Here is a 25,842-nt window from a genome sequence, read left to right as displayed (position 1 = left end):
CTCTCTCTGACCCTATTTGCAAATATATATCTTTTGTGTTGCTAATAGAGTGTGTCTGTGACTGAGAGTTTTTTTCGCCTCCCGAGAAACGAACCGCGATTTTTACATCAGTTGTGTGGGCAGTGGTCCAAAGGGGAGATGCACACTGATAGAGAAACTCAGAAAGCAGTATATTTCTCCTAGCACACAGATGGAGGTAACCGGGGAGAACAGAACTTACCAAAGCTTGCAAGGAATCATTAAGGTTTAAACAGTAGTAAATGAGATAATGTAAATGCATCATTTCTTGTTTTAACCCCTTGTTGTGTATGCTATGCACCTCAGGGTGAAAAAAAAAATCATAAAGTTTAAGAACCTGATTTTCATTCACTTCAGTATGTTTCTGGCCACAGTTGGAACTGCTTATTACCTTATTCAAAGGTTCATACTGTAGCAAGATGATAGGTTAGACACAAATATTAAAGTAAATCTCTGTTAGACTCTCTGGCTTTAAGTGTTTTCTGAGATATATTTAGTACCATTACTAGAAGTAAAATAAACTAAGAAACTACTATGCCTAAAAGGATGGAGAACTTAAAAGCCCTGATAGAAAGTTCAAAATATTAAGAACAGTTGATTGACCTGTTTCATAGAGCTACACAAGTTTAAATCATTGTACATTTCCAAGCAATATATGCTCTGAAAAGAGAAAACAGCCAGAAGGTAGGCTTCTTTCTAACAGGAAGCTGGCTCTAAAGAATTTGAATGTTCCTCTAACTACCCAAACCAAAAACCGGAAAGCACTGGGGAAAGATACCTTGCTGACAAGAGTTGTACATTTTAATAAAGAATTAGAGAAACTAAAGGAGTTTGTTAAAGAAGCCTCAGTCTGAAAGTGCTAAATTGATACTTCAAAGCAGGATAGTGCAGCAGTCTTCTTAAAAAAGTATGATCAAAACTGTAGACTGGTGGCTTATCACAGGTGGTTTATCACCAAAAAATAATGAGGTAGGAAGGTGAACTACCACCTTTTAAAATAAACTATATAAAAAGGTGCATGTGGAGTTTAGGAACTCCTCACTGCCCAACCTGCTGTCACTCCATGGACTAAGGTCCTGTATTTATTTATTTATACCTGAAAGTCTAGAGCACTGATGCTCAACCTTTTTGTCCAGCACGCTGATGGGTAGTGCTGCTGGACCCTCTGCAGGCCAGTTCTAGACAGTGGACCTAATCTGATGTCTGGGTCAGGAGTGGCAGGGCTCCGTCTGGCCATGCAGAGGTGGGTGGGGAGGCATCCCAGCCCCAATCCAGACACCTGGGAGAAGGGGGGCTTGACCTCAACGGGGGGGGGGGGTCCTAGCCTGGCCCCAACCCAGTCCTGAGTGGGGGGAAGGCAGCATACCTCGGCCCTGATCAAGTTCCAAAGAGGGAAGGGATGTGGCCTGACCCCACAGAAGGAAGGAGGCATGGCTTGGACTCAGTCTGACTGGGTGGGAGGAAACAAGGCATGGCCTAACCCTATGGGGGGGAAGGGGATGTGGCCTGGTCCCAGCTTGGCTGAGCAGAGAGAAGGGGGAGTGGTCTGGAACTGGGGGGAGGGTCATGGACTAGCTCCAAATCATCTGCACAGAGGGAAGGGGGCATGGTCTAGCCCCAACCTGGCCATGCTGAGAGAGGATTGTGGCTTACCTGCGACCCTTCACATAGAGCTTGGGAGTCTAACAGTAGGGAAAGGTGACAGTTTTACCTGCCACTGCTCCATCACCACCAAATTTCCCAACCTATGCGGAAGGCTCTGAGGGCCACATTTGGCCCATGGGACAGAGGTTGAGCACCCCTAGCCTACAGTATTCTGACCCTACACTTTTGTGGTTAGGAGAAAAGTTGATTTGGAATTAGTTTTATATTATAACTTACCTTTTTATATCTGTCAATTCTATTTCATGTACCACATCTTCAAACCTCCAGAATCACATTTATTAAAAAGCAGGCTTGCTATTTGCTATGGTATCAGCATGAAGTGGTATGATGTATAGTAAATACAGCACAGACCTCCAGGACTGTATACTTCAAAATTTTTAATATTGTTTAATATAACTTGTTATTCAGAGTAAACCAATATGATTTTGTAAAATGGTGCATGTTTTGAATGATTTATTATGCTCAGTCTAAACAAAAATATTCATTACAATTAGAGGGGGAAAAAGGAAGGAAGGAGAAGCTATATTCCAAATGGCTGAAGTATATTTAAAACAAAACCCCAGTCAAAATACTTTCACACAAACTGTTTTCCTTTCATACTCTTAAAAAAAATACTAATCCTGTCAGTGCTTCAGCACAAATGACATTGCATACAATAGAGATAATCTTACTGATTTTACACTGCCTTAGTTCCCATGAAATCTCCTAGGCTAGGGACAGAAATGTATTAGGACAAGTGATCAGAAACTGGTTCAAATCTGTAATATGGCAGAAGTTCAGTTCCCACAAACCACTTTCAAAATTGCTGAAACTAGTTTAAGATAAACCTGGATGGATGTAGCATCAGATTTAACTGATTTAGGTTAAATGGGTTTATTGAACTTCTGTCCTAAAAACCCTCCAGATTCAAGTTAACTCACAGTCCCCCAGCATGCAGGGATGCTTTGCACCTCCCTGGCAAAGCCCCCTTCACAGGATGGGCAGGCTAGCCTTGGCCCAAGCTCTCTGCTCCAGCCGAGCTGGGAAGCATGCCCTAGCATCCTCTGTCTTCTGGTCTGGGCCACTGCAAGCATATAGCTACATTTCTGGAATGAAAAGTGAATGTCTGTATACTTTCTTATCAGGTCAATCTATGCAATTTAGACTAACCTGCAAAGATTAAATCGGTTCAGCCTTACACTCTTTGATTATTTGTATACGGCCCCAGAGACCAAGCTGGCTCATTCCAGCTGAGGTCTTTCGGAAGTCTTATAAACGTTAGGTCTAACACCAATACCTGACCACCAAGCTATTAAGTATTCAGTAGCTATTAAGATGTGTACATCAGAAAGCCATCAGGATATTTTTAAATTATCATACATATTCAAATTTAAAAGTTTAAAATTCTGTGTCTTCAAATAAATGTTGTTTTTTTTCTGTCTGCCCAATTAAAAGCCAATGCAAACGAAAGAGAGCTTACAATAAACTCCTCATCTACCATTGTCAGCATATCAGCTAAGCCCTCCTCTCTTTTACTTATGAATTTTAATGGGGGTTGGGTGAATAGGGTTCAGTGTTTTATGATCCTTTGTCACTATACATACCAGCCAGGTGTTTTTCCATGGTCTGTAATTCTTTAGCCGCTAAGGAATCTTTTAAGAGTTTCTGGCTAGGGGAACCTCCATTTCTGATGCACAGGATGTCCAGGTCCCATGCTGGTTGATGCTAACAGTTGGAAAGAAAAGAAATACTAAGATCTTGATATGTACTTGTATATGTATATCCAAAGGTTCACAAGAAAGCTAGAATAATGTACTTTTCTAATTTAGGAATTTAAAAGGACTTGGTGCTCTGAAGTTTTAAGTAAACTTACCAGAAATACTGCCTGGAAATAAAAAATTACTGGTATTCAGTATGAGATATCAATTTTTATTAGGATTCTCAACACTTGGCCTGCAGGCCAGATCTGTTCCCTGGCTCTGTGGCATCCAGTCCATGGATCTGCAGACTAGGTTGGTACACAGGGCAGTACAGGACCTGATCCCAGCATACAGGACAAGGTAAAGGTGGCACAGGGCCCTGAACCCAGCAAGTGGGGCTGGACAGAGCTGAAGCAGGTCCCAGGGCTTGCTCTTGTAGTTTAGGACCCAATCCTGCATGAAGGAGCCAGCTGAGGCCAAACAGGGCCCAATCCTGGCACACAGGCCTGATCCTGGTGTGCAGGGTCCTATCTGGCCTATAGACTAAACTTGTTTCACCCACTCTAGCATCCAGTTATTTTAAACACACACACACATGCATGCACACACACATCTATATATACTATTATACAAACCATTGTTCCAAACTAACATAGCATTCTGGATCAAATTCTGCAAAGATTTACAACCTGCAGAGTCCCATTGGGTGCATCCAGATGACTGGGAATGTGTGTTTCCCTGGACAAAAGTAGCAGCAGCACACCTTGTGCCACTGCTACTTGTCCCTGGGAAATGCTCCTGCCATGGGCACTCTGGCACACAGCAGGTCACTCCAGGTGGGGTAGGGGAGGCTGAGACCAGCAACTATGCAGCTTTACCTGGGGTCCTGGGGGCATCCAGGAGCTGTACCAATGGCATGCCTGCAGCAGGAAGTGTGGCTCTGGCTAGCCAGGCTCTGGTCTTGGGCATGCATTGCTGCCATATGCATCACCCTCGTTTTTTTGGTGTGGCTCTTTTTGACACCGGGATTTCCTGGGGCCAGAAACCCCTCCTCCTCCCCCTGCACTGCAAAGTAGTATCGTGGAGAACACCTGCATGTGTGGTGTATGGCACTGCAGACAGGTCTCTGGCACCAGACACTGCACGTCCATGCTCATCTGGATGCATCTATTGATTTTAGTGGGATTGTACTTGGTTTAAATTACCATATTATTTGGCCCCATACCTCTGCAAAATAGCACTTCCGGGAATATTATAGCATTTCCTAATCAACATTTTTTATCACTGCAAGTAGTATTCCTTTCAGGAAAAAACCCAAAATCAAGACAGCATTATAGCCATTTGGAAGGAATACTGGCAAGCAAAACACCTACTCTATCATTTGACTATTTAACACTGTGGTATTCAGAGTTACCAACTTATTTTTGGAGCTTGTTCAACACAGCTTTAAAATATTCCTTTCAAATTACAACATAAGGAGGTAAACTTGTTAAGTTTCTATTTGTCTGTGATAAAACTAAAATATTTGACCAAGCATGTAGGGCTTAATCATAAAAAACAATGAACATAAAGATTAATTAAAACATTCTTATCTGTTATCTTAACACAGAATATACTTTATTACATTGCCAAAACACTGCATTCCAATATCTAGGTTTCATTTTGACAAGAAAAGCAAGTTAAATGCTTTTTTTTGAACAGACAGACATATAGTTCTTAGATCAGAATACATTGTGCATCAATCAGAATACACTAAATATATTTTACAGTATCTGTTCCAAATAAAGACCAGAGTATCTTGTAAGTATCTAAACCTTCCGAAGCATACATTCTTTACAATACTTGACCATATCACCATAGGTCATGTTTATAAAGAAATATCTAAACTGTGAAGTTCTACATTTGCTCAGGAAAAAGAAACTAACCATATTTCAAATCATATCAATCAGCGTGACCAAAGCTGATCAGGACTTTAACTGGTATATTTATTTACTGATGCAATTCTTTAAAATTGTTATAGTTTTTCCCCCCACTTTTGTTCTTCAAATTTCCTTACATTGCAGATCTGCCTCAAAAAATACATTCATGTTTGGTCCAAGTAAAGTCTTAACTGAATATCTGTAACTGAAAAGAGCATAAAGGATTAAAGCTAATCCTGCAAGCAGAATAATGTTAGATTCAACAGATACCCCCAATTGTCCCAGTCCTAAGAGGTGACTTCAATGGGAGCAACAAGGATTTTGAAGTTACTAGAATCAGGCCCTTTAACTCATTAGCAAAAATTACATGCATGAAATTACTCACATGCATTAGCGTGTACAAGATCAAGAACTTTAATTTTTACTTTAGTTATTTACAGCCAAATGCCAATCTTCTTACTCAAGCAGAATAACGCCGCATTCCATTAGCTTTTCCATTTATATCTATTTATCGTGAATAGTTCCAATAGGACTATTCATTGAGAAAAAGAGGTTCCTTAGAGAGTTTATTGTTGGCAAAGAAGATCAGAATCAGGCCCTATATTATATTTTTATCTAGATATATTCTGATCCATATATTTCTAGGGCCATACATGTTATTTTTACTTTTTAAATCCTAATGTCATTTTTCCCTGAGAATGAGATGGCAGAGCTTAAATAAATAGTATAGAAAACCCCTTCAAATGTTAAAGAATGAGCTGTTTTATATTCATTTATATTTCTTGTCCCAGGAAGGGATGTGCAAAAGATAATGACAAACACTTACCCACAGCAGGAGGCACAGTACAGCAGGGGTGGAAGGAAGAGCCCGTGTGGCTCATCAGCTGCTTGTTTATTCAATTAAGGCCAGCTGGTGATGTCAGCCACGAGCGCCGGCCAGCGAAGATAAAAGTGGCGGCCGATGCCGTGGAAGGGAGGAGAAGAGGGGGAGGTGGGGGGAAAAGGACCCCAGCTGGCCTGTGGAGGGGAGGAGACCCCTACCACGGGTCTCACAGAACCCGGTGAACCCAGAGTGGATGGGAGCAGTGTGGAGCAGGGTGACGCACTGAGAGCTAGGGACAGAATGCCGTCAGGTGGCAGGGACCCTGGACCCAAACAAGGACCCAGGGATGAACTGAAGACTTGGCAGGATCCCAGGTGGCAGTGGTGGGGTGGCCAGGGCAAGAGGGGAACTACACCGGAGGGAAGGACCCTGAGAGGAGCTCTGGGGTGGTCACAGTCAGGGTATCACCACCATTTTTGGCTGGGACAGTGGCAGAGCAAGAAGAAATCCCAGGGACAACCGAGGACAGGAGGAGTGTCCCAAAGCTGGAATGGGGGGGAGAAGCAGGGTGTAGTCACTCCAAGGACTGGCCCTGCTTTTAAGGTTCCTTTGATGATTTGTCTGTTTCCCCATGTGAAGGGGTTGAGGGGATGGCTTTTTGAGTTTCCCCAAGTATCAGGACCTAGGGGAGAGCCTCAGAGATTTTCTTTGTTTCCCCAAGAGAAGGGGCTGGAGGGAAGGAGGAAGGCATGGTAGAGGCGGAACTGAGAAAACAGGTCCCGCTTTGGCAAACAGTCATAGTAGATGGCCGGCAGAAGGCTGCGACTCCACAGAAAGGGCTGAGGCCAACGGAGGAACAACGCACATGAGGTGGAGTGAGGCCAGGGTGTAGGGGTGGCAGAGCTCCGTGAATGACTGCCGGGCGAACCGTGGGCCATCGAATGAACCAGACAGCCAACCCCGTCCACTGAAAAACCAACAAGTCATGGCAGACTAGAGCGGGGAAGGCGAGTCGTGGAGGAGACACCTGCTCAGCCAAAGACACGAGCCCAGAGAACGCTCAACACCCACCACCTGAGCGAAGGCCGGTCAAGAATGGATTCTCAAAAGCCCGATGGTCACAGATTGGTGCATTGGCCGGGAACGCCTTGGAGGGTCCAGGCAGAGGAGGCCAGATGAGTATGCAACCTAAGATGGCCTTGGCCAATTTGTTGAATCAAAACCTTCAGGCTTTGACCCAGATAGTGGACTCACAGCAACAGATATTGGAGCGGCAGTAAGACTGGATGCAGCATAGCCTGACGGCCTTTAAAATGCCAAAAATGACAACTGAAGATGACCCAGAGGAGTACATTGAGGCCTTTGAATGCCACGCGATCATCACTGGCCTAGATGAAAGATACTGGGCAAGCCAGGTGGGGGGCTTTGGTGGTGGGTAAAGACCAGGTGGCCTACAGGGCCTTGTCTCGGGAGGAAGCCCGGGACTACGATGCAGTTAAAGCTGCTATCCTCTATCGGCTAGAGATCATCTGTGAACACTACCAGCGGCTCTTTTGATCCAAGAAAGGGGCGGAGGAGAGGCAGCTCCGGCTGTTGTTACAGCGACTATGAGATCTCTTTGGGAAATGGATTAATCTGACAACATGTACACTGGCGATCCTTGTGGACAAAGTCATATTGGAGCAATTCCTGAACTATTTGGAAGAAAGGACACAACGCTGGGTGTGACAGCATTCTCTGGAGTCATGTGAGGAGGTGCTGAAATTAACCAAAGCTTTTGCGGCCTCAGAGGCATACTATCCACGGGAAAAATGCAGGACTACGCCACCAGCCCCGGCATCAAGAAAGCCAGAATGGTGGAAGTCCAGTTACAGGCCCACAGGAGGGGGCATGGTGTGTTACCATTGTGGCTGAGTGGGGCATTTTGCACGGGAGTGTCCAACCCGCACTTCCAAGAGGTAGGGACCACATAATGCCCCGTGAGGGGTGGTCGAAACACCTAAGGAAATAGGTCCAGGGGACCCAATGGATTGTAGTTTCAGAACAGGGGATGGGAGCCCATTATGGGGGTGCCTGGTAGTGAGGACCTAGGTTGAGGGCCACCCAGTGTGGGCCATGTTAGACTCCGGCTGCACCCAGTCATTAATCAGAGCCCCCCTGCTGAAGGATCAACCTGACTTTCGCGCAGAACCCATGAGGATATCCTGCCTTCATGGGGAGACACAGAAGATTCAATGAGTATGGGTGAACCTCTGAGTCATGGAGCATCAGGGCAACTGTTGGTAGGTCTTGAGCCCCACTTGGCATAGGACATGTTTCTGTGTCAAGACTGGGCCCCAATATACGATGTCTTGGATCAGGTGTGAGACAACAAGGCAGCTCGCAGGGCTCTGAGAATGAAAGAAGGGTGGCTCGGAGACTCAGCTGAAGAAGAAGGGCCCAGTGAAAGAGACGGGGACACCATTACGGACTTGTGAGATATCACCAGCCACCAGCAATTCTGGCAAGCTCAGGAAGAGGACCTCGGACTGCAGGAGCTTTGGACATGGGCGGAAGAAGATAACTTCCAACAACTAGCTTCAGCCTCAAACCCTGCAACTTGCTTTGAGGTAAGGCACCACCTCTTGTACCAGATTCATCCTGGTGAGGTGGGCGAGGAAGACAGGATACAACTGGTGGTGCCCTCTTGTTTCCGGAAGGCGGTATGGCAACTGGTGCATGCCAGCCCTATCGGCATATGAGGAGGGATTAGACCGCTGACAAAATATCCTGGTGGTTCTTCTGGCCAGGGATAAGAGAGGACGTGGCACGGTGATGTGCAGAATGTCCCGTATGCCAAAAGGCAAGGGAGGATCGGCCACCCTGGGCCCCACTAAGGCCGATGCCTGTAATCAACCTCCCCTTTTTGGGTTGCGGAGGAGCTAGTAAAATGGGTAGTGCATATGGGTATCCCGTATGTGATCCTAACAGATCAAAGGCAAAATTTTATGTCCAGGGTATTGCAGGGCATGTGCCAAATCCTGTGAATCAAACAGCTTCATACATCAGTTTACCATTCCCAGACCAATGGGTTGGTGGAACAACTGAATGGGTCCCTCAAGAAAGTACTGCAGGGATGCATACAGGGTGACCCACAGAAATGGGACCTGATGCTCCCACTAGCCCTGTTTGTCCTCCGAGACTCCCCGTCTAAATCTTTGGGGTACTCCCCTTTCAAATTCGTGTTGGGCCACGGACCACAGGGGCTGTTGCAGATCCTCTGGGAGGATTGGGAACACCACCCTCTAGTCATTCTAAACCTGTCAATGTACCAACAAGCCTTCCAACACTGCATCAAGCATGTGAGGGAGCTGGCTTTAAATAGCTTAGGACAGGCCCAGAAACAACATAAAGAGAAATGTGACTCACACACTAAGGAAAGGGAGTTCCAGCTGGGGCAAAAGGTGCTGGTCTTGTTGCCGACCTCACCCAGCAAGCTGTTGACCCAATGGCAGGGACCATTCGAGATCCTACGGAAGGTAGATCTGGTCGATTATGAAGTCTACCACCCAGGGCACCAGCAAACACAGCAGATCTACTATGTTAATCTATGGGAATGGCGGCAACCCAAAGGTTGGGCTGCATTCACAGAGGAGACCGAGGATAACCTCAGACCACAGGAGATCAATACAGGCCCTAGAGTCCCAGAGCCATTGGAAGAAATCTGCATAGGTAGTGAACTGACAGAGAATCGAGAAAAGGTTGAGACGCGAATCCTCCTCAAGGAGTTTAAAGAGGTATTTTCGGATGATCCCAGCTGGGTACAAGAAATGTACCACACCATTTACATGCCTGCAGGCGTGATTGTGCAGGATCAGTGGTGGCCAATACCGCACCATCTAGCAGGGGAAGTAAAGAGATTGAAAAAATTTTGGCACTCGGCGTCATCAAGACCTCTCGAAGTCCCTGGAGAAGTTCCCTAGTGCCAGTCCCAAAGCCAGACGGGACCTTAAGGCTCTGCATGGATTATCAAAAGCTAAATGAAATAGCCACATTTGATGCCTTCCCCGTGCCACGCGTAATAGAGTTAGTAGAGCAAATTGGGGTGGCTGGATTCATAACCACGTTAGATTTGGCTAAGGGATACTGTCAGATCCCCATGCGGCCCTGTGACCACCCCAAAACTGCCGTCAGAATGCCATGGGGACTATACGAATTTATAAGGATGCTGTTTGGACTGCATAGGGCCACCGCTACCTTCCAATGGCTAATGAAATGCATTCTGGCACCACACACAGAATATGCAGCAGCATATATTAATGATATTGTCATTATTTGCATGATCATGGAACCAACACCAATGGGCCCTCAGAGCCATATTAACAGAGTTGAGGAGGGCAGGCTTGACCGAAACCCCCTGCAAATGCGCGGTTGCACAAAGGCACACTAAACACCTAGGGTTCCTTGTGGGGCAGGGAATCATATGGCCTTTAAATGATAAGGTCAAAGCCATCCGTAACTTTCAGGTCCCACAAACATCCAGACAATTATGATCGTTCCTCGGCTTGGTAAACTATTATCATAGATTCATCCCACGGTTTTCAGAAATAGCAGCCTGTCAGAGGCCCTGAAAGGGCCAAATCAAAAAGGGATCAAATGGACAGGGGAGATGTTACAAAGCTTTCAGGCATTAAAAAAAGTCCTATGTGAAGATGTGGTCATACACGCCCCTAATTTTGACGAAACATTTATATTACAGACAGATGCCTCTGAAACCACTTTTGGGGCTGTACTAGTGCAACGCAGGCTGGAAACTGCTGCTAGCAGAAACAAGGTATGCGACTACCAAAAGGGAGTGTCTCATGATCTGGTGGGCAGTAGAGCATTTCACTATTATCTACTAGGGACAGAGTGCACACTTGTCACCGATTACATGCCCCTCAAGTGGCTCAACTCTGCCAAAACCGATAATGCCAGGGGCAACAGGAGACTGCAGGCAGCTCTAGCTGCCCATGCTCTCCCACCATAAAGCAACTAGACATCCTCTGCACTAGAGCAGTACAATTTATTAGTACATTTTGGTGTTGCCACAGAGTTCTAATTCTTGTACCCAGACTTCCGCCTCTCTCTTGCCTACATGTAGAGTAACAATGAGATGAGGGACAGACATTACACATAAACCAGTCTAAGTGATCAGAAACTGGTTTAAACCTGTATAAAAACAGATGTTCAGTGAACATAAACCAGTTTGAAAATGACTGAAACTGGTTTGAGATAAACCTGGCTGAATGTAGTATCAGACTTAACTGATTTGGGCCAAACTGGTTTATACAATGTCTCTCCCAGACCACTTGCTGATTTAAGATCAATCAGACTCCCTCAGCATCCTGGCATGCTCTCTGGGCTGGGCGGAGCTCTCTGTTCCACAGCAGGGTAGGCTCCTTCCCTCTGGCTACAGCTCCAGCAGAGACTGCAGACTGCTCACCCCTCTCCCCCTAAATTATTCCCCACTAAACAGGAATTCCACCCTCCCCTCTGTCTTGGGGGTCCATGTATTAGCTAGCAGACCACATGCTGGCTATGGCCCCTGCTGAATCAACAGGTAGCTGGTAATGTAATGTAATGTGCTATAGCATCTGCAACCCCATAAATATCAGCTATTATTAGCCAAGGTATAATTTGGCAAAAGGCCAAACAATATTGTGCTATTACATACAGAATAAATGAAAGCACCTAATTAATATCTGAATTTTAATTTAGTGCCAAACCCAGTTAAAGCAATAGGAAACAGTATATAAAAGCTAGCCATTTGACACTTACCTTAAGTCAGCACAATGCCATGTAAACCAGCACAAACAACCCTAAATTTATTATGATAATAAAATTGCAGTCTTGTGATTTATAATCTCTTCTGGCACTATGTTGTCCAGAAGCTCACCTAAAAAGCTTCTGATCATCTGGCAGGCCAGAAAAACCATTTGTCTATGAATACTGGTTTGAATGAAAAAGTATTCAGATTTGGACAATATTCACTTTAGAGTTTATACCAGAATAAATTCTGATAAAGGGCTCTGGTGCCTCCAGTCATATAATATTGCAACGTCTTTATGCTGACTGGCTAAAATAACCTGAGAAGTAGATTGTAATGGCTAGACAAGGGTACAGGATCTTTATGGCTGGGAAATGGGAACTTTCTCTGTGTGATGCTATTCAGGTCTTAAATAACTTCAGAAAGACTTGAAGTTGCCTATCTTCCTTAGAGAACCCAAAGAAGGTGGATGGCAGCAACAATATTAGGTCAAATATTAAAAATAAACCCTCAAGTTTGCAAGGGGATTGTGTTGGTGAGGAGGGATAGTATTGTTACCTCTCTTTCCTGCTTCTCACTAGCCTTTCACCTACTGGCCAGGTATAGATGACATGAACACAACTTGGCTTTGAATTATAGCAAAAGTGGAGTTTATAATATACCATCTTCATCTGCCAAATGCAAACCCAAAAATATTTCTATGCAAACATAACTGCAGTTAATCCAGACTAATGAACCATAGCAGGGGGAGCTACTATTCTTTGCAACCTGAAAGGTTTAGTCAGAGTTAGGTATGAATTTGCCTGGTTTTGGTTAATTAATACTTTCTTTGAGATCAAAGTTCCAACCTACACCTGGTCTTTAAACCATTATTATAGTGTATAAATGCACCATTTACATTTACAGTGAATTTTACACCCCAATATAAAAGACATTACTGAAGAAACATCCTCGGTAATTTCACTTAGGGAAAATGCTTTGGGCCTCATTTACTGTGAAGTAAGGTAAGACAATGTAACGTAGCATCAGAAATACATCAACATGGTCTTTTCAGGAAACATTTGCCTGTTTTTACAGTTAGCCACATATCAAAATGCTAACAGTATCTTTTCACATCTTCATAATTTGTTCACATACAATATATTTATTTTTGTATTCTTTATTTAAATTACTCAGGCAAATTATTCCTGGCATGAAAAATTACAAAGGAAAAAGGCCCAAATTAAATCACTGCCTTAACTGGTTCCCTGCATTTTGAGGGAATATTACAACATTACAGAAGTGGAATGGAAAGAATCCATTATAAATAACTTATATTGATGAGACTGTCTTTCAGCTATTATAGTGCAAACTAAACTTTAGCACTTCATTAGCTCAGTGGTGCAAGTCACTGTGGTTTTTCTTGTTGGAAGACACTAAGGCACCGGGTTTTAAATTGTATCTGTTGTAACAGACACACACTCACAGGAAGCTCCATTTATTTCAATGATATTTTATACAAATGCAATATTTATACTTGTGGACCTGATGTCTGGATCAAAGCCTAAGAACTCTTAACTCCTAACAGTACCCAGGAGTTAATTGGGGGTAATATGGATAAAAACAGTGCTCTGTGGATGCACAAAAGAAGCCCTGTTTAAGGACCTTGAAGAGTTTTACCCTTACTGATATACTTCAAGATGGAAGGCCCAGTTATTCACAGACACACACATACACATGCTTCACCAGAACAGCACAGGAGGCTCCACAAGGAGGCCCAGACTTTCAGGAAAAAGAACTTCCCCATCTTTAAAGACCACTTTTTATCAGAGATATAGAACAGATGAACATATTGTTTCCTGGCAGAGTATCTTTCACTTCAGACCACAGCACTCCATAAGAATTCATTGAGCATGAAAAGATGAATTTTAGATGAGGAGGAAGCCTGTCTTTGATTTCCAGTTTTCCTGCAGTCAAAGACAATAGGTTCCAAGAGCATCTTGTATTTACTAGCACTGGGCTGAGAATAAAGCACAAAGGGCAAATAAACAATGATAAGGCAGGGTCAAAGCGTCTGATTTCAATAAAACAATAAAAGTGTAATCATTTTAGGGTCTTCCTAAAAAAACACTCTGGTTAGTAATTAGCTCATGACAAGTTGTAAATATAAATAGTCTATTCTGAGTGAACTTTTCACCAAAAATATATTTTTAATTAACTTCAAATTTTACTAGCAAGTTCAAAATATACCACAAGAAGATCACTCATAGCTTTTTCATGTAAATTTTAGTATTTTATAGCTTATCAAGCTTAAATAGAAACATTTGTTAGAGATGCTTCCAAATCAGTAACACAATGCCATTTTTAACAATTATCTGCAAGTCTGCCCTTCTGATAGATCCTGACCAAAAAACTGAAAAGTGTGTTATTCAAGCAGCTAATCTTCCTGTAAAACATTTTATGTGAAGGTTCTTCACACAACTTTCATGTTTCTATTTGAATTCACCCACTGTTTAATCTTTCAGTTTCCACAATCTCTTCAGGCACACAGGGTGAGCTAGTCAACTCAGTTCTTAAAGTAATCTAAAAATAATAATCCTCCTCAGAGCTTTGTTGCAATATTGGCAGCCATCTCTAATCCTTATCTTCAACATTAGGACCCATTCTATTTGAAATGCCATGTAATTGAAATTACAGGCTTTCTGCTCCGTGTGGCAGACAGCCAGGCATTTTATACCAAACCTACAATAAAAAATGCATTGAGTTTGCTCCCTGCATATTGCAGTTTAGGCTAAATTATGACTAGTTCTTCTATTTACAGGGGAAGAAAGTATGTGAGGACTAGGGAATTACACATGCTTCAGCACAAGAAATGTATGCAACAGACTAACTTCATTATAATTTCAGCCATATTTTATTTTTGGGGTAGAAAACGTGGATTTGGGAAGCCAAATATCAATAAAATCCTAAAATTCTGAACATCATTGACCTTTTACATTAAAAAATACATTAAAATATTTGCAAAATCTTTCCATTTAAAATTAATTTTTAAAAGATTTGAGATGTTTTATTTAAGACTACTCAGGTCAGGGACAATCTCTTTCCATTTTAGGGCCTAATCCTGAAAAATTATGTATATTTCCTCATAATTGCTATATACCTCCATTAGCTGCAGTGAGACCTCTGCATAACTGAGATGACTTGGCCTTTTTTTTTAACCCTGTTCTAGAAATGTCTTGGAAATATAGTGCTGGCAAAATATGAAGCACTACCTCTGGGACTCAGTTCAGAAAAGCACGCGGATATGTTCTTAAATCCCACAGACTTGAGTGATGCTTAAGTATGAGGTTTAAAATAAAGCTCTAACCAAAGTCCTTTCTGTACTAAGGATGCTTTCTGAATCAAGGCGCAGGTCCTTAATCCATTCTAGCTGTCCAACTGGTCACTCAAATATGCTCAGTTATAGCTGCAGGACAGACAGCAAAGGCTTCATTTTGATCCATCTGTTATTTCAACAAAAAGTAAGCTGCCCATATGAAAGTTTGATGTGTCATTAAATTAAGCAAACATGGTGATTTGGAGGGTTCATAATTTTGGCCATAGGTAAAATACATTTGCCACAAACTCCAAGTATATTTTATTCTGTGGATGTTGATAAAGAGTAGGGTATACTGCAGCCATTTGCATTTTTGAAGGTGTGCTGGAATAAAGCATATTTTGAAAAGACTATACTTCAAAAGTCATTTATGGTCAACAGTCACAAATTTGACAGTTTCTTACCTCTACAGAATACTCTACAAGTGAGAGTAACTGAGGCTAGAAACAAACATTACACATAAACCAGTTTAAGTGATCTGAAACTAGTTTAAGCCTGTAACAGAACAGATGTTCAGTGTACATAAACCAGTTTGAAAATGGCAGAAACCAGTTTGAGATGAACCTGGTTGCATGTAGTATCAGATCTAAGTGATTTGGCTCAAACCGGTTTGTGTAATATCTGTCCTGACCTCTTCCTGGTTTAAGTTAAATCAGAGGCCTCCAGCATCTCAGATGCTTTGCAACTCTGGGTGGGGCTCTGCGCTCCGCTCCAGCCCAGCAGGTCTGGCCCCTCCCCTCTGCTCCCTAGCTCCAGCTCCAGCAGAGACTGCAATCACAGGAGGGTCTGCCTGGTTTCCTCCTGCTCCCCGCTTCCCCCTCACCACTCCTGGCTCGAGCAGGGATTTTCCCCTCCCCTCTGCCTTACACAGATACCTCTCAGCATTAGCTACTATAACACATGCTGACTGTTAGGGCTGTGCGAGGAACAGCACCCCAAATTCTTGGAAGAACAGCTCATGTCATGTGATGGCATTACAACATAGAGGGGTAAAAACTGCAGTATTTTTAAGATATACCATATTTACTCAATTCCAAAATGCCTTTTTTCCTCCACTCATCATAAGGAAAACAAAGCTCTTACTGAGGACACAATGCCTGTCAGGTTTCACGGAGATAGATGCAGGGGTTTGCAGGGAACTGCACCTCAAGCTGCAGACAAGCAAAACTCATGCTATGGGTGCTTGTGGGACTGACTGTCCCTGGCTTGGGGTGGGGAGGGGAGACACTGCTGCAGGCCTGGCTGCTAAGCTACTGTGTTACCAGTTACCAATCAGTCATGATTCACTCAGGGACCAGCTCAATACACAGGACCTTGCTCCTATGTAACAACTTAATGAGCAAAAATTAGCACCTACAAAACCAGGCTAAGGAGAGGAAAAAATAAATACAATCAACTGCCCCAAGACAGACACAGTCTCGGCACAAGTTTTGTCTGTCAGCAGCTAGGGGTGCAGGGCCCCAGAACGCCCCTGCACCAATCTCCTCCACAGATGGCAGGCGTCGTGGCCACAGCAGGGGCCACCATCGCTGCAGCTGTCACCCTGCTGTGCCTTAACACACACACTCACCCATGGCACATGTTTTGCTTGTCCACTGCTTGAGGGGCAGTTTCCCCCCCAACCCCCTGCATCTATCTTCTTGAAACTTGGCAGGCTTTGTGGCCTCTATAAGAGCTACTATCCCTGCAGTTTTGACCCCCCTGTGTTGTAACACACAGCTGTGACATGTGTTTGGCTTTCAAGAATTGGGGGTACAGTTCCACCCAAACCCCTGCACCAATCTTCTTGAAACTTGGCAGGCTTCATGCTTGCAGCAGAGGTTACCAACCCTGTATGTTTCATCCAAATTGGTCAAAAAACCCCAAAGTCATAGATATTTAATTGATTCCCCATTATACCCTATGGCCGGATCTCTGAGGAAACTCCGAAGCTTTGGACTTCTTCGGCTGGATCAAGACGGAAACCCAGTCAGGAGCTCTGGATCGGATCACAGCCATCCAAAACGGCTGGATCCGAAGCTGGATTGGATCACTGCTGACTTGCACAGGCCTGCTGACTATGGTCCGTGCCGTGGGAAACAAAACAAAGGCAGACAGGATAGTGTCAGCTTAGGGCTTTTGGGAACTAATCAATAGGAGCTGGTAATGTCCCTCTGTTCCTTCCTTGGAAAAAAGTTGTTTAAGAAGAGCTTGAACTAATGAGAGAGGCTGTTTTGTTTTGTTTGATGGGCTGACAAATGCTAACAACACCCTGTGTAACTCCCTGCTGCATAACTCAATGCTCTGTTATCAACAATGCCAGGACGGGGGACTCCTCCCTAATTACAGCATCCTGCCAGGGTCTGGCCATGCCCCCTTCAGCTCAGCATCGTAGAAGGGAAGGGAGGGCTGCTCTAGCACTTTCCCCCCTCCCCCGCCCAGCTTCTAGCCTGAGCCACTGCAGGCACGTGCCTGCATTTCTTCAGTCCAGAGAGGATGTCTGTTCACTGGTTCAGCCTACCCAGGTTAGACTAGCCTGCAAAGATTGAATAAATTCATGCTGAGGTTTTTTGAATGTGTGTCACTAGCCCAAGAGACATGGACTCCCAAGCCCACAGACCATAGGCCAGGTATTGGTGGGGAGCCAGAAGACAGATAATACAGAACTCCTATGCTTCTCAAATATACTATTAGCCAAAGTACCAGTAACCTCCAGAGTTCTTGAGCTCTGCATGGAATTTGGAAGAGAAAGAACTTTTAACCTACAATGGCACATTCAATAAGGGGATATCTTCACCTTGTGGAGCATCTAAACTCATTGTGGCTCTTGACGCAGACCAGTGGGGAGAACAGCTTAACACGTGGGAGAAAGTATCTAAACTTCAGGGGGCCTTTTTTTGCATAAATATGGCCTTCATTTTTTGTCCATTTTTACTCTCAAATCAGTACCCCTATATTGATTTATAGAGGTTTGTTTCTTTAAATATTTTTTCCTTCTATTACTTTGAGCTTTACAACTTTTTCAGTAGGGAAGAACCACCTTTAAAAGGTGATTGTTCTATGTATCTTCAGTATTTTTAAGATATACCATATTTTCTCAATTCCAAAATGATTTTTTTTCCTCCACTTATCATAGGGAAAAGAAAGCTCTTAGATCACCATCAGAAAACTGGTCCCATATTTCCTAGTCTACATGGAAATATAAATGTACTTTCCAAAATTGAAGTAATTGTACAGATTTTCCCCCTTGTCTACATAAGGATGTGGCCTCATTAATGTAGTACCTGAGCACCTTGCTATCTTCCTATTTATGCCCCAAACATCTTTATGAGGTACAGGAATGTTGTTGCTATACTTTACAGATGAGGAACTGAAGCACAGAAACTTACCTGAGGACACACAATGGAGCCAAGAATTGAACCTCGCTCACCAGAGTCCTTGGCTGCCTTCTTTTGAGTGTGCTACATTTTAGTATATAACTATTAACATTTGAATCAGATTTGGAAAAATAACAGAAAGAAAAGAAATTTCTGAATTCCTAGATGCTGCTGCACAACATCTTACAATAGATTAGGCCATTGAACAAAGATACAAAGTGGCTGACAGCAGAACACTAAATAATATTCATACATGGGTATATATATGTATACACAGTACTTATGTATCTAAAATGTGCAATACATAAGGTTATAAAAGTGCTACAGCAATCTTTGCTTGATATCCAGATTGATCTTGATATCCAGATTTCCTTCCATCTCCTTCCTCCTCCATTTAATTCAATTTAAAACAGCAAGACACAGAAATCTTTGCTCTTTTCCCATGCTAAATTTTTTGTTGAGTTGGACAAATTAAAAATGATAGTAATGGGTTCAATTCAATAAGAAAAAAAATTCTGTGTTCAGAAGCTGAAAGTCAATTTATTACAACTTTTGCCATTTGTTCATTGTGAAGCAGAACAGGACTGGGAAAAATATCAAGAGTCTCCAGCCAATACACAACAACACTGCTCTTCTTCTGACTCACATTCCTAACAACTGCATGCAGAAGCTTACTCATATCAGCCTAGATCTTCTAAGATACTTAGGCATGGATCTGAGCTTCTTGTTTGTGAATTGCTTTGATATCATCAGTTGGAAGGTAGTATAAGTGTTGTTAAATATTATTAGCATTTATTAAGTGGTTGCCTGATTGCCTAGAAATATGTTAATGCTTGTTCATAATATGGTTCTTTTTTCCTTAGTTGAAAGAACAGCTGGTGCACTTGCTTTCCACTTACATAAATAGATAATAATTTCCTTTTATCATATGAATTAAGGAGAGTATATATGGAAACTAAGTTTCTCAGCCAACTAAATTCAGCAAAAGTTACTACTTCTGAATTTAATTGTATGACACTTCCTAAACATAAGCAATAGTACAGAGATCTTTGGGTTTTAACATTTTTTATTTTGTTTGAGAAAAAAATCTCAGTCTTTACACACAGCACTGGTGCCAGATTTTTGGTAATATTGACCCTTAACAAATAATTTTAATCATGGCTATATTTTCTACAAACTTTATATGACTGCTCTATACTTCAAAGGAAAAAACTCTCTTGAAAATACTAACATATCTAATACATTTTTTAAATCAGATCCCCTTTAATCAGATCACTTAATAGGTACATCTTTCACTTTTCTATCAGTTTCAAGGTATCTGTTTAATTTGTAGAGCTGCAGTAGAGATTTTAACTGCAAGTTTCATAACTAACGTTAGAATTTAGATTATTTTGTTGCAATCAGTTTCTGCAAAAGCAAAGCTATTAAGATGGGGGAATAGTTATTTGCCTTTCTTTAATATAAACATTAATGAGCTGCTTAGAATGCTTTGAGTCCTGGTTTTGAGAATTGGCTGCTCTCAATGGAAGTTTTGCAAGCAGATCAGCGGTACATAAAAGTGTGTACATAAAAGTTGATTTCAAGAGGGTGCCTCTTGCAGAGCTGAAGGAAACAACACTAGCATTGAATTAGTTTTCCAGGTATTATTTGTCAAACACACATCTCTACTAAATGCAAACTCTCTTAATCCACTGGGCTGTTTTGAAAGGTCATCCATAAAGCAAGGATACTTACAGGTCCCATCACTTGAGATGCACTTTCAAAGTCATTAGTATCTTCCATCTGTGTTTCCACTCCAGGCACTGAAGCTGTTCAAAAGAGGTAGAAGAAAGTCACATTCATCTTATTAAGTAACCATAGTTAATCTCCTAGAAAATGTATACCTTGTAAATTAACTGCTGGCATACAGTAAAGAGCTGGTTTTAAATTACTTCATACAGATTTTAATTGTGCGTGGGCTCAGGCCCCTGGCACAAGTTACATTTGAAGTGCAATTAATTTGTTGAGGTAAATCAGCCACAAAGGCATTCTGCAAAAAATATAGAATATTTTTGTGGATCATTTGTATGGTATCATATATCAAATGTGTGTCATGCCTATGCTGATGCTTGCAATCAGTGGATTAGCACCATCAGCATTGGGATGGGGTTTGGCATTGGGACTGGGAAAGCCTGAGTCCCAATGCCAGAAATAGACTACCTAGAGAGTGGGTTGCAAGTTTTCTTGGTGGGAGGAAAGGTGAGGGGCTCCCTGTGCTGGGAACTTGGTAACCCCTATGCCTGGCAACCCCCTGTGGGGGTTGTGGAAAAAGAAACTTTGAAACGCTGGATCACAGGAAGCTCTAGCTAGCAGGCTGACCGCCTTGTTCTATAGGTCTGAGGCAGCTGGGGAGCAGAGCACTTTAAAATGATGTGCCCTTTACAGTAGGGCTGTGTGAGGCTTCGGACAGAGCTTTGGATCCAGAGAAGCCACTCCTGCAGTTTTGACCCCCCTGTGTTGTAACACACAGCTGTGACTTGAGTTTGGCTTTCAAGAATTTGGGGTACAGTTCCCCCCAGACCCCTGCACTGATCTTCTTAAAGCTTGGCAGGCTTCATGCCCTCAGCATAGTCTACCATCCCTGCAAGTTTCATCCATATTGGACAAGAAACAACAAAGTTATAGATATTTAATTGATTCTCCATTATACCCTATGGCCGGATCGCCGAGGTGGCTCCAAAGCTTCAGAGCTGCTTTGGCTGGATCAAGGCAGAAACCCGGTCTGGAGCTCCGGACTGGATCACAGCCATCTGAAGCGGCTGGATCTGAAGATGGATTGGATCGCTGCCGACTTGCACAGGCCTGCTTTACAGATAAGGCACTTTAGACATCCTGAACACAGGGATATCAGTACTGGGGAAAGGCTCCCTGACCTGGGGGTCCCCTTGTGCCAGGACCTTGGGATATGGAAGTCAATCTCTGATCCCAGGGTTCCCTTGCGCCAGAATGTCAAAAAACTGGCTGGGCTGTAACCTGCAGTTTTTAAAGGTTCCAGTGCACCAGGACCCCAGGAATGAGGAGAGGCTTTCCAATCCTGAGGCCCTGGAGTGGAGCCAATGGGCTTGCAGATGGCAGGCAGGATGAGTCGATCTCCAGCCAGAACTTGAAAATTCATGCCCCTGGCTCTCTGCTGGCAGTGGTTCAATTCAGATATGGTCCCAGCTCCCAGCGACTGAACCACCTACCATGCATATGTGGCGCAATTGTCAGGATCAGAGATTAGATCCCAACATTCCATTAAGTTAACATTTGCCAGCCCTCTTACTATACATGAAGGATGACTTTATAAAATGTGGAACAGTATTTCTAACTTGAGTAGTGTGACAACAAAGAACTAAGTACAGCTGCCAAGATGTCTGTAGATTATTTTTTCACTACTAAAACAAAATACTGTTTGTCTTTTAGGTTTCAAAGTAGCACAATTTAGCAGCTTTAACTTAATTGAATCAATTTAGGCTCCCATTAGAATACAATTAAAGTAAAACATCCCTGAAAAATACTAGCCATCTGAGAGCGCAATGTTCAAAAAACCTCTCAGTGTAAGAATCGTCTTCCAATAACATTACAAGATAACTGTAAGTGAAAATATGGGCCTCTGTGTTGAGCAATTATACAATGATTTAAATCTCAAATATCCTCTCCATTAATTCCTATCTAGAATTTAGTCAATAGAAATAATACTGAACATACGTGGTACAGTAGTTATGCTAGTGAATGACATTCTCCTATTAATAGTATTTTCCACTACATTAGAACAGAAAATTTCTACTTGATCAACAGCTTAAAGAAAAAGAGTTTGAAGGACTTATTACAGTCCTTCAAGCACTTTTAAGTGGAAAATATTTGTTAATTCATTACAAAAAACAAACAAAGAAGCCAGTAAGTTATATGAAAGTTATACGGAATTTTGTTTTCTGTAATTGATAGCATTCCTTAATGACACTATATAACCTGCACCCCTAATAACAACTAAACTTATATACACATTATATATAGCAACATATGGATTAAGTACAGACAGTCAAAAAGCCCAAGGCTAAATCAATTCAATCTTCACAGGTTAATTTAAGCTCTGTATCTGGAACCAACAATCAAGTGAACAGACATCCAGTTTTGATTCTGGAAATGCAGCCACATGCCTGCAGTAGCCCAGGCTAGAAGCCAGAAGGTGCTAGAGAACACTTCCCTGTTCGCTGAAGCAGACAGCTTGGGCCAAGGATAGCTTTCCCGCCCTGTGAGAGGGAGTTTGTGGGGGAGATGAAAAGCATCCTGGGATGCTATGGAACTGTGAATTAATTAGAATCTGGAGGGATCTGGGACAGAAGTTCAATAACACAATTTAACCTAAATCAGTTCAATCTGATACTACATCTATCCAGGTTTATCTTAAACTGGTTTTGGCCATTTTGCAAGCAGTTTATGTGCACTGAATTTCTGGGCTAGGGAAAGAAGTTACACCAACTGTTTTAAGTGATCAGAAACTGGTTTAAACCTGTAACAGAAGTTCAGTGCACACAGATCAGTTTCAAAATGGCTGAAACTGGTTTATGATAAACCTGGTTGAATGTAGCATCAGACTTAGTTGATTTAGGTCAAACCAGTTTATGAAACTTCTGTCCCAGACCCCTTCCTTTTTCAAGTTAAATCAGAGTCCCCCCCAGCTTCTCAGCATGCTTTTCAGCCCTGGGCTGAGCTGTGCTTTCTGCTCCAGAGAGCGAGGCTGGCCCCACCCCTCTGCTTCCTAGATGGAGTAGAGGGAGCTGGCTCACTGGCTCACTGACCTCCCTGGCTGGCTTGGTGGTCCCTCTAGGCAAACCCCAGCTGGGTGCTGGGGCAAGGGAGGGGAGGGTTAAATTCACCTTTCCCCAAGTACAGAGCTGCCCTGCCCTGCTGGCTTACTACTGCTATGACTGTGGACTACAAATCCCAGAGGCACCTAGAAGCAGGATGAGGAAGTGATGAGCAACCCTGCAGACTCCTGCTTCTGTGACTGTGAGCTGCAAATCCCAGAGATCTCAAAAGCAGGAAGAGGAAGCAAACACAAAGCCCATCCTGGTTATGTGCCAGACAGCCATGCTGGCTTCTGGCTTGAGCTACCACAGGCGTGTATCTGCATTTCCTGAATCACAAGTTAATGTCTGTTCATTTGCTTATTGGTTCAATCTTTGCTGCTTAAACTAACCTGCAAAGACTGAATCAATTCAGCCTTGGACTTTTTGATCGTCTGTACTTAGCCCTGCTTGTTACAGATTTGAACCATATTCTAATCAAGTATACTGGTTTATATGACATTCCTGTCCCTAGCTATGATGCATCTTTTTTGTGCTGTTCAGAACATTTCACATAAGACTGCTAAAGAAAGCAAATTTTCTCCTGTATTTTACAAATTTATGCAATTAAGTGTCATATCATGAAGAATCTTATTTCATGGTCTACTTGACAGGTATCAATTGTGGTAGTATTTTAGTGCAAGGGGCTGACCATCACAGTTCATTTTTCTTTTTATTTCATATTACATTTTTATTTGATTTCTTCCCATGGAAGTACACACTGACTGCAAAGATGTTACTTTCAAAACAGTACATATATTTTCATTATAGTTTTCACATTTAGAGCCTGATACCATTTGAGACCACTTGCAGAGTGAGGTTCTTCTCACCATGAGCAGGCAAGGCTTAGGCTCATAGCAGGTGTTATTAAATTAATACAGTAAGTTGTTACAAATATTTTTTTTGGCATTAAAGCTGGAAACATGCAAACAGGTGGAGAAACTTCCATCTCCACCACACCACAGTCAGAGAGGGTTTTGAAAGGAGAGACACTAATACAGTCTTGTTATAGAGGGCAGATGAGGGGTGCTTTGCTGAGTATTTCTATCCCCATGAACCATCTGGGATCTGGAGTTTGATGCTCAGCCCTTCAAGGAAACCCTATAGCATAACCTTATGACTAAAGTTTCTTGTAATGATTGGTATTTGCTACTGAGCTGCATATTCCCTCAGTTAATTATTTCTATTCATGATACATGGGATATGGTTCACGACAATGCAGGTGTTATGGGATTTTAAAAGTTTGTGTTTGGAAATCGTACAGTTGACAGCCTGTTTTCCTCTCTCAATTGCATTTGTTTAGATATGCATCCATTTATCTGAGAAGGATTATACTGGTGTTAAATCAATATAATGAAAATTAGAATCAGGCACTGAATTTTCAGTGGACCCCATCTAGTGCCTGATACTGCATAAACAATTCTCTCACATGAGTCATCTCTGTGATTTTATTTGGCTGCATTGTATAAGTAAAGCTTACTCATGAGTAAGAGTTGCTACATCAGATATTTAGCTAATTAATTCTGAACCCAGGGCCTCAAAAAGCCACTAGAGGTACTTCCAATCTAATAACTTAATATTGTGCCCACTAACCAAGTTGTAGATCATTATCCAAAAACAGAAGCATGCACTTTAATTATGCTAAGCATCAGCATTGTGCCTGTGTGTTTCTGAACCAATGTTTTATATCAGCATTTCTCAGAGTATAGTCTACTCCCGGAAGGGAGTGAAGCATGATTAGTTGCAACCCACTACGAGCAGAAAATAAAACTTTTAATAACCTTGGACGAGCCTGACAAAATAAAACTCTGTGCCACTTCTGTGGTATGATGAATTCATAAACGACATAACTAAAAATTAAGAGCACAATCTGATAGCTTGATACTACAGTGTTTTCCAATAGCATTTAAATGTATGCCTACACTGTTTGCAGAAATATATTATCTTTACCACATATACACAATTTTTAGAGAAGCAAAGAAGTACAATATAGTCAGAAATTAGATTGGGAGCCACAAATATAGTATAGGTCACTGTTTCTCAACCTGTGGGTCATGACCAAAAAGTGGATCACAAGAATATTTGAAAGAGTTCATAGTTTCATAGCTGGTAGGTTCGAAGGGACCTGAGCAGATCATCAAGTCCGACCCCCTGCCATGGCAAGAAAGAGTACTGGGGTCAAATGACCCCGGCCAGGTGTTCATCCAGCCTCCTTTTAAAGACTCCCAGGGTAGGAGCCAGCACCACTTTGTTTGGAAGTTGGTTCCAGATCCTAGCCACCCTGACAGTGAATTAAAGCCTCCTGATGTCTAGTTTGAATCTACCCTCTGATAGCTTGTGACCATTATTTCTAATCACTCCTGGTAGTGCT

General features: G+C 42.5%; 1 protein-coding gene across 4 annotated transcripts in view; it reads right to left on the bottom strand.

Moving 5' to 3' along the window:
- Positions 1 to 25,842, bottom strand: part of CUNH8orf34 (chromosome unknown C8orf34 homolog) — a 289,852-nt gene that overhangs the window by 38,533 nt on the left and 225,477 nt on the right. For all 4 annotated transcript variants that reach the window (XM_019548957.1, XM_019548949.1, XM_019548967.1 and 1 more), the window contains 2 exons: positions 20,338 to 20,411; positions 3,267 to 3,387 (listed from right to left, as the gene is read on the bottom strand). In XM_019548957.1, the coding sequence (XP_019404502.1) occupies positions 3,267 to 3,387; positions 20,338 to 20,411 (195 nt within the window). The remainder of the gene's footprint in view (positions 1 to 3,266; positions 3,388 to 20,337; positions 20,412 to 25,842) is intronic.

The sequence above is a fragment of the Crocodylus porosus genome, unplaced genomic scaffold (genome assembly GCF_001723895.1).
Source record: "Crocodylus porosus isolate Cpor-Errol unplaced genomic scaffold, CroPor_comp1, whole genome shotgun sequence".
NCBI classification, from domain to species: Eukaryota; Metazoa; Chordata; order Crocodylia; family Crocodylidae; genus Crocodylus; species Crocodylus porosus.
Note: the sequence above shows the minus strand (reverse complement) of the source record. Positions and strands in the feature narration are given on the sequence as shown.